Consider the following 15,369-nt stretch of genomic DNA (forward strand, 5'->3'; position numbering starts at 1 on the left):
TAGGGAGGAGACAGCAAAAATAAAGCTGTATATGATTTAAAAAAATTGTGAGTCACCCTGCTGAGATAGGTTTGTTGCCAACGTATGACATGGGTAGAAATGTAAGTGCATGCAAATATTCTTCAAGAGCAGAAACACTTTGGCAATGGGGCCTACATGCATAGAGGTGCTATCTAGCACTGTAAGTGGGATAACAAAGTTTGAGAGGGTACGCATAAAAAAGCATGGGCAAAGAAGTGTAACTAGGAATATTATATTAGAGACGCCGCCTTAGTAATACGAAACACCCTGCGTATCTGATTATAATACCTTCATCAGCTTCATCCCAATTATTTTCAGGGAGACAAATGCAAGTACTCCCTAGGCCGAGCTTACATCCTCCCCCACCCTCTAAAAAAAGGAACAATGGGGAGTCACAGCCAATGGGTCAAGGGAGCCCTGGGTCGAAAAAGTTTGGGAGCCACTGGTTTAGGTCCTTATTACAATTACAATTTGTGCATCTATCTCTCATATACCCTCCCCCATCACACTGTCAGGTGCTGTGTCCTATCATATGATAACCACACCTCATGGTCAACACATACAACATAAAAACACTTCTCACATAGGCTCAAAACCAAAACAACATCCACCAACCAAATACACAACACGATGTAGTTTGCTATCCATGCGGGGGTAAGCACTTCAGCACCCCACCCATGTTTAAGAGCTATATACAAATGCTACAATACAATACTATTAAATACATCTCGTGCTAAAATAGCAGCCTTGAGAAATGAAAGTGACATCAATTTAATTTTGGAGAAACGGGTCCCACCTGCTTGGGCCATTTTCTTCTTCGTGTTCTATTACTTTGTTAAATGATACAAATTAATCTCAATCATAAGAATTAATTAAATAAACAATATAAAATAATTTAAAGAGGACATATACTTACCTTGAAATGGCGCTCAAGTGTTGAGAGAAAGCGGACGTTATCCGCTGCCTCGATGTGGTACTTGGTAAGGTCGGCCACAATTAAATCTAAGTTTTGTATAATTGCGGGATCAATGTCATTGATAATATTCAACACCTTCTTAACAGCAGGCAGTTTCAGCTGTTCACTAAGGGTACATAATACTGCACTTCTCTCACGCCAGTAGTCTATTTCTGCCAATGGACCACTGCCCTGAAAATTAGAGAACAAACAACAAAAATTAGCTCTTTGGAAAAGAGATAGAAATAAACGCAGGAGACTGAGGGACCATAGTCACACACAAGTCTTAATTTAAACGTGCTTTTGCTTTTAATCAAACCCACCTAAATGCCAGACTACAACCTCCTGGTGAGTAAGAATAAGAAAACAAGTTACGTACCTGTAACTACAGTTTTCCAGCATTGGTATCTTTCACAGATTCACATGCCTGAATCATTCCCCGTCGCCGAGATGGGAGTCCCACGGTAAAATACAGAAGTAGTGCCATAAGTAAAACAATAGGCCAAAAGAGGCTAAAGGCTAAATGAACAAAAGTAACTTACCTGTAAACTGTGGTTCTCCAGTATTGATATCTTTCATAGATTCACATGCTTGAATCATTCCCCGTCGTCGGAGTGGGAGTCCCACGGTACAAAAAAATAGCAAGAAATATGTATAAAATAACCATATCATGGGTAAACTACAACCAGGAAGTAAAATAGCCAGAAGTCAATAGGAACAAATCTTCCACTTTCATGACTCATCCAATTCATTATATATAGTCCAAACTACAGCCAACCAGGCGACAGCACCCTCCAGAATGTTTTCTCCAGAGGCTCAGGCTCTCAGATTTTCCAGCAAAAGTGTGAAATAAAAGTTAAAAGAGCATAGAAGAGCCTTTGAGGGGAGGTGGGTCTCATGTGAATCTATGAAAGATACCAATACTGGAGAACCACAGTTTACAGGTAAGTAACTTTTGTTCTTCTCCAGTATTGGGGTATCTTTCATAGATTCACATGCTTGAATCAGAGTAGAAAGCAGTAATTCCATAATAATGCTTGTGAGATCATCAAGAAATTTAAATATATAAAGATATACATAATATATCTATAAATACATAGAAGCACCATCACATAAAATCAGCATATCCATATGTGAGGCAATATATAAAATATATATAAATCATTATAAAAGACATATACATAAGAATATATCAAAGAGGAGGAGGAAAGAACAGAGGCTTACCTTATTTAAAAAGATTATAGAGAACCGCTTGTCCCACAGACGTGTCTGCATTGCTGGCAGCTTCCAGACAGTAGTGCTTGTTAAAGGTGTGCCTGCTGGACCATATTGCATCTCTGCAGATTTGATGAAGAGGCACACCAGCAAAAAGAGCGGTAGAGGAAGAGATTGCTCTAGTAGAATATGCTCTAGGAGTTGCCTGTAGAGGTCTACCTGCTTGTTGATGACAGAAAAAGATTGCAGCAGAAACCCAACGAGCAATGGTCTGTTTGGATATTGGGTGTCCTCTACGTATTTTTCCATATGCTATAAAAAGCTGATCACATTTTCGTATTGAGGATGTCATTTGTAAAAAACAAATTAAGACCTCTTTTGAGATCAAGAGTATGTAAAGTCCTTTCCGCAGGTGATTGAGGATTAGGAAAGAAAGTCTTTAAAATGACGGGTTCATTGAGATGAAAATCAGAAGGTACTTTAGGCATAAACATAGGGTTAGTGCGCAGCAGTACCGAGTCCCTGGTGAATTGAAGGAAAGGCGGGTTAATAGTGAAGGCTTGAATGTCACTGACCCGCCTGGCTGATGTGAGAGCCAACAGCCGAGACATCTTCCACGAAACAAACTTCAAATCGGCCTTATGAATAGGTTCAAAGGGGTGTCGCATGAGTTGTGAAAGAACAATGTTAAGATGCCAGGGTGGAGGTGGGCGGCGGATGGGAGGAAACTTTCGAAACAATCCTTTGAAAAATTGTTGAATGATCCTAGAGGAGTAAAGAGAGTGTGAATCATCCTGCCGGAGTCTTGAGATAGCCGCTAAGAATACCTTAAGAGTAGAATAGGAAAGGCCTGATCTTGCCAGTTGTAAGAAGAAAGGCAACAGTTGTACTGGTTTTGCATGAATCGGGTGAATGGAGCGGCTTCACACCACAGGCAAAATCGCTTCCATTTGAGTATGTAGACAAAGGCTTTGGTCCACAGAGTGTCTATGGTGGCTCCTAAGAACGTTCTCATTTGCGATGGAATGAGTTGAGACTTGTCTAGATTGATGGAGAGACCCAGAGAGTGGAAAAGAGACAGACATCTCTGAGTATGGGCGTTTGCGAGTGTGAAAGAATTCGCCTTGATAAGGCAGTCGTCTAAATACGGAAAAATCTGAATCCCTTCCAGTTGAAGGTGTGCAGCCACCAGTGCCTAGACCTTGGTGAAGACACGGGGCGCGGAACGTAGTCCGAAAGGAAGGACCTTGAATTGAAAGTCCCTGCCAGCCACTCTGAACCTCAAGAACTTTCTGTCTGGGTAAAATTGGGACATGGAAGTAAGCGTCTTGGAGGTCAAGGGTGGTCATGTGATCCCCCGCAGTGAGAAGTTGAACGATTTCTTGAAGAGTCAACATCCGGAAGGATTGTTTCTTTAGATATTTGTTTAGGGACCGAAGATCTAGAATGGGACACCATTCTACCCATTTCTTCTTGATCAGAAAAAATCTGGGATAGAAACCGGTTCCTCTTTCTAATTTTGGAGCAATTTTGATCGCTCACTTCCGTAACATCAAATTTATTTGGGAGAAAAGCTCTGTAAGATGAGCTGGAGGCGGGCCTTTGGGAGGAGAATTCGGAGGAAGTTTGACAAACTCTAGAACGTGGCCTTTGGCCACAATGTCCAAAACCCATTTGTCTGTCATTATAGCAAACCAGGTCGAGTATAAACGGGAGATCCTTCCTCCAACTTTTATAGGAGTGGGCGGTAGAGCAGGTGGCAGGAGGCAGTTGTCACTGCTTCTTGGACATATCACGTCCGCGGTAGGATGATTTCCTTCTGTTCTGTGAATAAGATGTAGATGGTTGTTGCCTGAAAGATTGTTGTCGTTGAGTCGAGTAACGTTGATTACCTTGATAGGACTTGTATTGTCTTGATTGGTTATGGCCTCCTCGACTGGAGAAGGATCCACGGCCTCTAGCGCCTCGAAAAGGCGGTTCCGAAACTGAAGAGTACCAAGAGATCTTGCTGTTTCAGTATCCTTTTTAATGGCCTGCAGGGCATTGTCAATTTGCTGACCTAAGAGAGACTCGCCGTGAAAAGGCATGTCGATTACCTTCGTCTGAACTTCCTGACGGAATGATGTGGATTTTAACCAGCCCTGTCGCCGCAGAACCACGGCACCTGCTATTTGCCGAAAACCTGTAGACGCAATATCCACGGCCGAATCGATAACCTAAGCTGAGATTCGTTCCCCCTCCTTGAGCGCTTCCGACTAGGAGGGCTCAGGTAACATCTCAATGTATGGAGCAATGTCCGCCCACATTTGTCTGTCATAATGGCCTAAGTTGGCCAGTGAGTTAGCTGCATGGACGGTAGTGGCTGCCATGGTCGTAACCTTTTTCCCGATGGCGTCTAGATGCCTCTCATTCCGATCGGGAGGAGCTGACAGTGGAGAGGAGGGATTCCATACTCGGCGTTGTGCTGCTTGGGCGATAACTGAATCTGCCTTAGGCTGACCTATTAGATATGCTGGGGAATTATTCAGCGCCTTGTACTTTTTGTCGAGACGAGGCAGGACCGCCGGAATTGTAGCAGGAGCCTTCATGATCTTCAGTCCTTCCTGCCAAATGAAATCAATAATAGGTATAGTCCGTACTTGTTTCCTCGGTTGATATTTAAAATCGTAAAGGAAACAATCATCCTTCTTTGTTTTACATAGGAAGGAGGAACCGTTGAGTCGCTCTCTCCATTAGAAGATGAAAACCTCCGATGTCTACTGGAGGTGAGTCCACAGGAGCAGGAGTAGGAGGAGACGGGGTTTTTATTTGGTAGACATCCCATTCCGTAAGGCGGGATCTGTCGTCCAATTCTCCTTCTTCCCTGTCATCGTCAGTGGTGTGAGCATCCTGAGAATGATGGGACATCGTAGCTACCAGGGAAACTGGTCTGGGCGACCTCAATACTGATGAAGTTTGAGGAACAGGTGTAGGTGGTATAGAGGAAGCCGATTCAGATGGAGGAAATCGGCGATAGTAATTGTCCGACATGTACTGCAAATTGTTTACAAGAGATAGAGGCAGTTGAGCCGTAGGGTTTGACTGTGGAGCTGAAGTAGCAGTCTCTGGGTATTATTCATCGTCTTGATCTACATCTTGATATTTAATGAGGAGCTCAGAAGGGCTCCTGGCAGTACGGAATCTATCGTCCACATCAGATTCTTCCTCATCTGCTGTATAATCCAACAGCTGCCCAGGCAACGCGAGAGGCACTCTGGTAGGAGAGGTGTGAATTGGAGAGAGGACCTCCAAGGAGGATCCGCACCTTTGAAGAAAGGAAGGCGCTGCTGTCGACGGTGGCAAGTGTGTAGACAGTACCACAGAAGATTTTGAGGATGCTGTGGTCATAGACGAAGACCAGACCTAAAGATCAGCACATGAAGATAGTTGCGGTGTCAAAGAGGTAGCCGTCGACGATGTCTTCGTCGACGAGGCGGGCGTAGATGAGAGGACCGTCGACGAGGCAGCCGTCGACAAGGTGATCGCCGACGAGGCAATCATCGACGACAAGGCAATTGTCGACGACGGGGCAATTGTCGACGAAGAGGCAATCGTCTACGACACAGTCTTCTTCTTCTTCTTTGTCGACGAAGGGACGTCGACGGCAGACTTCAACTCCTTCGTCGACGATGAGGAGAGGGTAGTGATGGACGTGAGTGGTCTCACGGAGACGGACACCAGAGTCGACGGCAAAGACGCCGACGACAGTATCATTTGAGGCTTTGGAGACGCGAATGTAGCAGTTGACGTAGTCGCCGCAGCGACGGCAGGCGTCGTCGACGAAGACATCGTCATCGAGCTCATCGACGAGGAACCCCGTTTCTGAGTAAAAATCCTTGTCAGGAATGGATTTAGAAGCCTGAGATTTCCCCACCTTTCTCGGGGGTGAAGAGGGCAGGTGGAGGAGCCTTTTTTGATGTAGAAGGCAACTCAGCACTCTTAGAGGTGTGCTGTTTTTTCAACACCTTAGCCCCAGGAGAAGTAAAATCCGTGTCAGCAGTCCTCTTCCTAGAAGAAGCAGTCTTGACAGAGGAAACACTGCCAACATCAGATAAGGGGTTGTCTTGATCTTTAAACTTCTGTAGACACAGAAGTAGACGTCCCTTTCTGTCCCTCAGAGTCTTTTGCGGGAACGTCCTGCAAATCTTGCAGTCTCTCACCTGGTGGTCCGGATACAGGCAATAAATGCACTTGTTGTGGGGGTCTTCTGAAAACAGCCGGAGTTTCCCACAAGACTCACAAGGTCTGAAGAGAGATTTCTTAGAAGAGGACATCATGAAAAGAAGAAAATTCTGAAGAAACCCTGAGAAGTACTGAGCAGAGCTCAGGGAGACTCCCTTCACACGACGTGCGGTAGAAAATCTGAGAGCCTGAGCCTCTGGGGAGAACATTCTGGAGGGTGCTGTCACCTGATGGGCTGTAGTTTGGACTATATATAATGACTTGGACAAGTCATGAAAGTGGAAGATTTTTTCCTATTGACTTCGGGCTATTTTACTTCCTGGTTGTAAGTTAACCATGATATGGTTATTTTATACATATTTATTGCTATCTTTATGTACCGTGGGACTCCCACTCCGACGACGGGGAATGATTCAAGCATGTGAATCTATGAAAGATACCCCAATACTGGAGAACGTAGTAGCCTATCTAAGTCCTTATATGTAAAGGACCAAAAGTCAGCTCCAACCAATCAGCTATCAGTACCCTCTAGAACACTCAAAACAGAACCAGTTCTCCTCCGATTTTCCAAGCACAAGTGGGAAGTAAATATCCCTAAAATCACTGAGAACTGGTTCCATGGGGAGGAGGGTGGGTACATGTGAATCTATAAAAGATACCAATACTGGATAACTGTAGTTACAGGTAAGTAACTTGTTTTCTCATCCAGTATTGGGGTATCTTTCATTGATTCACATGCCTGAATCAGAATAGCAGGCAGTACCGAAATTGTACTGTCGTTTGCGGATGGTGGGAGACTTACCATTTAACACTCCCAACATAAATCTACCATTTTGAAACAGTGTAATGACAAAGCATAAAAGCAATAACCATACGGTGGATATCTGCATGAGAAACATAAATTGAGAAACATAAGAGTATGAACATTGTAATCAATGCAACAGTAAAGAAAACTGATAATAGACAAGCGTTAAAGAAAAGTAAAGAATCTGACCTTCTTGAAAGAGATGGCGTAACACAGCTTGTCCAACCGCTGCATCCTCCTTTTGTGCAGATTGGAGGTAGTAGTGTCTCATGAATGTGTGAACATTCTTCCATGTTGCAGCACGGAATATCTTGTCCAATGTAACTCCAGCAAACAAAACTGTAGATGCAGCAACAGTACTGGTGGAGTGTGCTTTAGCTTTCACCCTGAGAGGTTTGTTTGCTTTTTCGTGGCAGAAGTGAATAGCCGATGCGACCCATCTGGCTATTGTAGCCATTGTGCAAGCAGTTCCTTGTTTCCCCTGACCATAGGCCATTAACAGTTGATAAGTTTTTCCAATATCCTTTGTCCTCCGAAGATAAAATTTCAAACATCGTTTTACATCTAATGAATGTAATGTCCTCTCAGCTGGAGTAGATGGATTCGGGAAGAAAGTTTGCAGTATCACTGGTTCGTTCAAGTGAAATTGTGTGGGTACTTTTGGAATGAACTTAGGATTCGTCCGCAGGATCACATAGTTCTGTGTAAAACGCAAGAATGGTTCTTTGATCGTAAAAGCCTGAATCTCACTAACTCTTCTTGCAGAGGTGAGAGCCAGTAAGAGGGCTACCTTCCATGTGAGATATTATGGATCGGTTCAAATGGTAGTGCTAAAATCACATTGAGCTCCCACTCCGGAGGAGGCGAAAGCACAGGAGGGAAAGTGCGAAAAAGTCCTTTAATGATTGGTTTTACAAGAGAAGACGAACGTAAAAGAAAGAAGGAAGCTGCGGAGATTTCCTGTACCTGGAAAATGCAGCCAGGTGAACCTTGACTGACGAGAAAGTGAGTCCAGACTTGGCCACTGAGTAAGTAAGGTAAAATTTGTTCAGCAGGAGCTTGGACTGGATGAACTTTATTGTTTTCACACCAACAACAAAATCATTTCCATTTTAAACAATATGTCTTGAGATTTAGATAGTATGTCTCGACAGTCCTGTGAAATACTGAGATTCTTGAACTCTAGGAATTCAGAAACCATGTGTGTAAGTGCAAGGATTGCGGATCTGGATGGACTACCTGACCACTGTTCCATGATAACATGGTCGGTGTCGGATGCAGGCAAATGGGTTTGTCTTGTGACAACAGAAGAATCTCCTGGAACCAATACTGTCTGGGCCAGCGGGGTGAAATCAGAATTAGGCGGCAGCCTTCCAGTTTCAATTTCTTGAGCACTCTGGAGATTAATGGAATGGGGGGGAAAGCGTAGGCAAAGATCCCGGACCATCTCATTGAAAGGGCATTTCCCCTTGACCCCGGTTGAGGGAAACTGCTGGCGTGATATCGGCATTTCTTCTTCTCCTGTGACGCAAACAGATCTAGAGCTGGTTTGCACCATGTCTGAAAGCTCCTGTTCACTTGAGTTTGTTCTAACTCCCACTCGTGGCAGCCGGATAGAGATCCGCTTAGATCTGCTTAGCGAGTCCGCTAGTGTATTGTGTAGACCCTTGACATGCTCGGCTTTCAAGGTTATTTCTTGAAGCGTTGTCCAGTCCCACAATTCTTGCGCTTCCTGGGAAAGCGTTATGGACCTTGTTCCTCCTTGTTTGTTTATGTAGTACATGCTGGTCGTATTGTCGATAAGGACCAACACTGAGGAACCTGCTTTCCTTGGAAGGAAAGCCTGCAGAGACAAGAAAATGGCCTAAAGCTCCAGACTGTTGATGTGCTGCTGTTTCTGTAACTGAGACCATCTTCCCTGGATCTGTAAATCCTGCAGATGACCTCTCCATCCTTCCATGGAAGCGTCTGTCGTTAATACGAAATCCAGGATGTCTTGCAGAAAAGAGAGGCCTTGGGCAAGATTTGCTATTTGAGACCACCAACGCAGTGCGTCCACTATACGTGTGGTTATTTGGATAACATCCTCAAAAGAAACCAATGTCTGTTGCCATTGTTTCTGGAATTCCTCTTGGTGAGGTCTCATTTTGAGCCACGCTAAAGGGATCAAGTTGATCGCTGAGGAGCACATTCCTATGAGCGATTTGAATGTTCGAACAGAAACTGACGCTCTTTTTGAAATGGTTGTTGCTAATTTTTGGAGGCGTACTTGACGATCTTGAGACAAGAATGATTTGCACTGGACAGTGTCCAGGGATGCTCTGAGGAATAGAATGTTCTGAGTTGGAATTAAATTTGATTTGCCCTTGTTCAAAGTGAGCCCTAGTGAATTGAACAGACGGAGACAAATTGTTGTAGCAACCTTGGCTTCTTGTTTCGACAGAGCTTTGAGCAGCCAATCGTCGAGGTATGGGAAAACTTGGATCCCTCGGGATCGTAAAGTCGCTGCTACCTTTGCTAAGCACTTGGTGAAAATCCGTGGCGCCGATTTTAGGCCAAACGGGAGCACCTTGAACTGATAGTGGGTGCCAGCCACTGTGAATTGCAGATATTTTCGATGTTTTGGATGGATAGGGATATGAAAGTATGAGTCTTCCATTTCCAGAGAAGACATGAAGTCCCCTTCGTTTAAGCACCCCAGAATATCGGAAAGTGTTACCATCCAGAATGTTTGTATTTGAGAAATTTGTTGAGATTGCGGGGATCCAGAATCGGTCGCCATTCTTCTGACTTCTTTTTGATTAGGAAGAAACGAGAGTAGAAACCTGTTCCTCTCTGCGTGGGTGATACTTCTTCTATTGCTTCCTTGCGCAATAAGTGAAGACGAGGGGGAGGGGGAGGGGGGCCCTTGGGCAGGGTGGTCGTGGTATCTGGAGAAACTCTAGTGTATGACCCTTGGTGACAATGTCCAGCACCCAGCGGTCTGAAGGGATCTCGTGCCACCACTGTGCATAAACAGAAACTTTCACACCCACGGGTATGGGGGTAAGGTTGACTGGCACCCTGAGAAGCTCATTGCTTTCTGGCAGACTCACGTCCTTGTTGCTGTGTTCGCTTCTGGTCACCCTGGCAAGAGAAACCAGCCGTCGATGACTCACGGTAAGAGGATTTGTTGTACAACTATCAGTACAGAGGTTGGTATTGTCAATACTGCTGATTCGACTGATAGCCGCCTCGATATGTAGAGAATCCTCGCCCTCTGGCTCCTCTGAAAGGTATGCGTCTATATTGTAGAGCACCTAAAGATTTTGCGGTGTCTGTGTCATTTTTGATTGCCAAAAAGGCGTCATCTATATGTTTCCCTAACAGTGAATCCCCATCATAGGCCATGTCCAATATCTTCATCTGAACTTCTGGTCTAAAGGTAGTCGCATTAAGCCAACCTTGGCGCCGAAGAACAGCTGCCCCAGCTAACTGCCGAAAGCTTGTGTTGGCGATGTCCAATGCGCAGTCAATTGTTTCGGAGGCAGCTCGCTTGCCTTCTAACAAGATCTTCTGTGCCTCCTCTCTTTGATCCTCTGGGATAAGATCTATAAATCCCGTCATATCTGACCACATTTGGCAGTCCTAACGGCCAATGATTGCCAAGGCCTTAGCAGCTCTAATTGAAGCTGCAGCCATAGAAGATAATTTTTTCCCCAAAAGATCCATACGACGTCCCTCCTTGTCTGGAGGAGTGGTAATTGGTGTTGCAAGGCTTTTAGAACACCGTTGTGTAGCCTGAGAGATTACCGAATCTGGCCTCGGATGATCTATGAGGCAAGATGGACTGTTCTCTGGAGCGCGGTATGTCTTCTCTATTCGAGGCAGCACCGCAGTTATGGATGCCGGCGTCTTCATGATTTTCATGCCCTTCTGCCAGATGCAATCAATGATGGGAATAGAGCGAATGACCTTCCTAGTATCCTCCTTGAAGTCATGTAAAAAACAGTCTGTTTGTTTGGGAGCTGAAACCTTGTAGCTACTCTCTGCATTAAATTATGAAATCCTGCAATGTCCTCAGGAGGAGAATCACAGGGCAAATGCGGAGGCGGAGATGGTGTCTCGATGATATAATCGTCCCATGGATCTGGAGCATCTGCCTGTTTAGGCAATTCGCCTTCCTCAACCTCCTCATCCGAGGAGGAAGTGTATTGAAGTCCAGTGGATCTTGTGCAGGAGCCGGTGTACTAGGTCAAGCAGGCTCTGGTACTGGAACAGGAACCTCTACTTGTGGAATTGGTTTCTCTATCGGAATCTGCTGCGGAGGAAATCTCCGACGATAATCCGCCAACATAGCCTGTAGGTCTTGTATAAGTGCTGGAGGAAGATGAGACATTTCCCTCTGACGAGATTCCTGCCTGTGATGAAACTGGTATGTATGCCTTGCAGCCATATATTGCCCATGGTAGTAAAGCTCCTCTTGGTAATCATCCTCGTCAGTGTCTTGACATTTAACGTTAAGTTCCGATGGACTATGAGCCACTCTGTATGGGTCTTCCTCCTCTTCCTCATCATAATCCTCACCCTCCATGAAAACTTCTAACAGGTGGGAAGGTGGTAGCGGAGAAGTTTTACTAAAGTCCTGAAAAGGCCTTTGAATTATCTTTATCTGATAGACTCGTCGACTGGGGCGTCGACGGTGCAGAAATATGAATGGTAGGAATGTCTCTTGTCACGGTCCTGTCGTCAACGGTGGTAGAATCACAGGCATGTTCATAGATGGTGCCGTCGACGGTGTTGTCGTCAATGCTTTTCCCGTCGACGGTGTCGTCGTCGTCGGGATCGTCGTCGACGGTGCAGCTGGAATCTTCATCGACGATAGCTTCGTCGACGGCTTCTTCATAGACGGTTTCTTCATCGACGGTGCGTTATTGACGGGTTTTGACGATGGTCTCGTCGAAATAGAAATTCACATCGACGAGATAGGTGATAAAATAGTCGTCGGAATAGTCGTCGTCGACGTAACACATTGTCGGCGATGTGGTAAAAGTCGTCGATACTGATTTTTTGTGCTTTTTACTCACAGTTTCTGAAGAGGATGATCTTGGACGCTCTGTGAGTGGAGTAGAAGGCGGAGATTATGCTGGTTCAGAGGAGTGTTTAGAGCTCCTCTCTTTAAAAAATGTAAATAAATGTAAATGTAAATCCGTATTTGTAAAGCGCAAACTACTCACCCTTACGGGTCTCAAGGCGCTGGGGGCCGTCGTGGAAATTAAGTGAGCTATTGCCCAGAGTCACATGGTGCTGAGCTGAGCTGCGCCGGAGCCGGGGATCGAACAGTGAACCCTGTGCTCCGAAGTCAGCTGCCCTGGCCGCTGCACCACACCTCTCCACTCCACTCTTTGTGAAGAGATTTTTCCTAGGAAGTGTTCAGATGTTTTCTTCCCTCACCTGAGGAGTCTTCGTGAGACCTAACCCTCTTGCTAGATGTGGAAGCTCGGTCCTCTTCCTCAGCCGAAGAAGAAGAACGCTCTTTAGACTTGAGCCACAAAAGTAATCTTGCCTCTCTGTCCCTTAGAGTCTTACTGGGAAAGGTACGGCAGATTTTACAATCTTTAGCCTCAAGTTTGGGGTACAGGCAATAAAGACAATCTTTATGACGATCATCAACATGGAACCTCTTCTTCCCACAGGTCTGCAGGAGCAGAAGAGGCCCTTCTTATCAGACATGCTTGCTTGAAGAGCTGAAGAAAAGAAAACTGAGTAGCACTCAGGGAGACTCCCTCCCACACGATGTGCGGTGGAAATCTGAGGAGAACTGCTTCTGTTGGGAGTGTTCTAGAGGGTGCTGATAGCTGATTGGTTGGAGCTGACTTTTGGTCCTTTTCCTATAAGGATGTAGATAGGCTACTAAGATTTAGCCTTTGGCATCTTTTGGCCTATTTATTACTTATGGCACTACTTCTGTATTTTACCGTGGGACCCCCATCTCGGCGACAGGGAATGATTCAGGCATGTGAATCTATGAAAGATACCCAACTACTGGATAATCTACATTTTTCATGAAATCCCAATAAAGAGGAGGTAAATAAAAAGATTAGGTCGTCAGTTAACAGTACTAATAAATCCTGCCGGTTGAAAGCTCTTTTTCCTAAAATATGCACATATTAAATTAGAATGAGGGAAGCCTTAAAGGGGCTCTGGATAGCAGGTTCACTGTGAGTGAGAAATGTGCAGTAATCATGTTTCACTGCACACAAATATTTGCAGTAAAGATCAATCAAGAGTTAATACAGAGTACTTTTTTACAGCTTCGGACACCCGAGGAGATGAGACAAAGAAAGAGGCAGATGTCTTGGTGTGGCGTATGCGTAAAATGAAAGAACTGTGTATAATCTCTTGATCATATTGAATATTTTACTTTGTTGGTCTAGCCCAAGTTCTGCGCTTTAAGTCCAAAATTGGTGCAAAAGTTGTGTGGGTGCCAAATTTTGAATCATGGATTTCGTCAAATTTGCACCTGGACCTGGGTTTACCAATGGGCAATTTTCTCTCAGTATGACATACAGGAAATATCGATGAAAACACTGGAATACCCTGAGCAATAATGGTTGCAATGGACTGTTTGTGCATGTTCTTCCACATTACCTGCTAGCCACAACAAATCAAACCAGTGCCGTAAAAAAACTTTATGCCTGGGTGGGTTGCGCTGGGTTTTTGCACTACACATGGAAGGTGTAAGACTTTCAAAACATCCCTCAGGCTCATAGTCTATAAAATCATGCAATCTCTCTGACATTGAAAATCCTAGTCACACATGTTGAAGGGAAGAAAACTACCTATCAGAGTTACTGGTGAATTCATGCATTTTAAATCACCGAAAAATATTCTATTAAATGAATCATGAAATGTTCAAGACCGTTGACATACCTGTGGCTGCTTTTTCAGTTGCTCCTCAACGGCGGTGGCAATCTGAATTTGCCAGTTCATGACACACTGCTCCACCACTTCCACCATTGCTGGATTGGCAGCAATTTTATGCACATCAACATCTAGGTTTATCTCTGGTAGTTCCAATTTAATCTCACCTAAATAAGATAAATCAACCACATAATGACAGGTAATTTATTTTTATAATCCCATCTCAGGTGTTTTTTTTTTTTTAACTGTGATTAGGAAATGCCTGAATTATGCCAGATAAGCCACAATGTGGTGCGAATTTAGGCGTACTTACCTCAGTATACTCAAAAATGGACACACGTTTGATTAACATGCATTGAATAAAAAAGATACTGATTGGTAAAGCAAATACATATATACCCACTTGCATATCAAATAAATAAAGACATTAGTATACATTTGGACCATGTTCATTGACACTAAAACACCTAGGGTCCAATTGTCAAAGACTTGCTGGACAATGTCGGCAATCTACTGCTGTGGGTATCTTCCTACGCTGGAATACATTTGGACTTTGGAGGATGGATAATCCCAGAAGTATTCCTGGAACTCTACAAAGGATTATCAGAAGTACCCTTAGAGCCCAATTCACATCTGTAGATGTACTTTGTTCCTGGAAATGTAGGAGTAAGCCAAGTGTGAACCAGTGGTACCTAGGAGTAGGTCACAACTACTCACAGAGAAATTATTGTGAATTTAGCCTACTTGCCTCAAAATGTAATTTTCCACTTAGGGCCATGATTTCCTCATGTGCCTTGTACCTACTGTCAGCAGGTGAGAAGTCCACTGGTGAAAATATAGGGGAAAAGGGTTTCTTGCATCACACATGATCATGATTTATACACAAACACCTTTTAACGGCTGAATCAGATTTAAGAAAGTGCTTGTGAAGGGGGTGCTACGAGAATCAACAACAGGAGGGTTGTCAAAATACTGGTCCCCTTTCTGTGTGCACTAGGCTGTCTTTTTTGAGTCCTCAGGGACAGACATAAGGAAGCCCGTATTATAGAAAGGGACAAGGAGACAGTACAATATGCTCACACTCACTGTCGCTACCAGCATATGCAACTTAGCAGCAACGTGCCATCACAAAGGAGTTGTGAGCGCAACCATATCTAAGGTCACATGGTGCTGAGTCGCTCTTTGGCTGCTCCTGCAATGTGAATGATAGCAGATATAGGTAGACTAGTGAAGCAACTCAGTCCACAAA

General features: G+C 44.4%; 1 protein-coding gene across 1 annotated transcript in view; it reads right to left on the reverse strand.

Moving 5' to 3' along the window:
* Positions 1–15,369, reverse strand: part of DNAH10 (dynein axonemal heavy chain 10) — a 1,995,301-nt gene that overhangs the window by 1,678,142 nt on the left and 301,790 nt on the right. Inside the window, exons 7-8 of the mRNA XM_085636177.1 lie at positions 14,130–14,287; positions 938–1,168 (exon numbers count right to left, since the gene is read on the reverse strand). Coding sequence (XP_085492303.1) covers positions 938–1,168; positions 14,130–14,287 — 389 coding nt within the window. The remainder of the gene's footprint in view (positions 1–937; positions 1,169–14,129; positions 14,288–15,369) is intronic.

This window comes from Triturus cristatus, chromosome 11 (genome assembly GCF_964204655.1).
Source record: "Triturus cristatus chromosome 11, aTriCri1.1, whole genome shotgun sequence".
Lineage (NCBI taxonomy): Eukaryota > Metazoa > Chordata > Amphibia > Caudata > Salamandridae > Triturus > Triturus cristatus.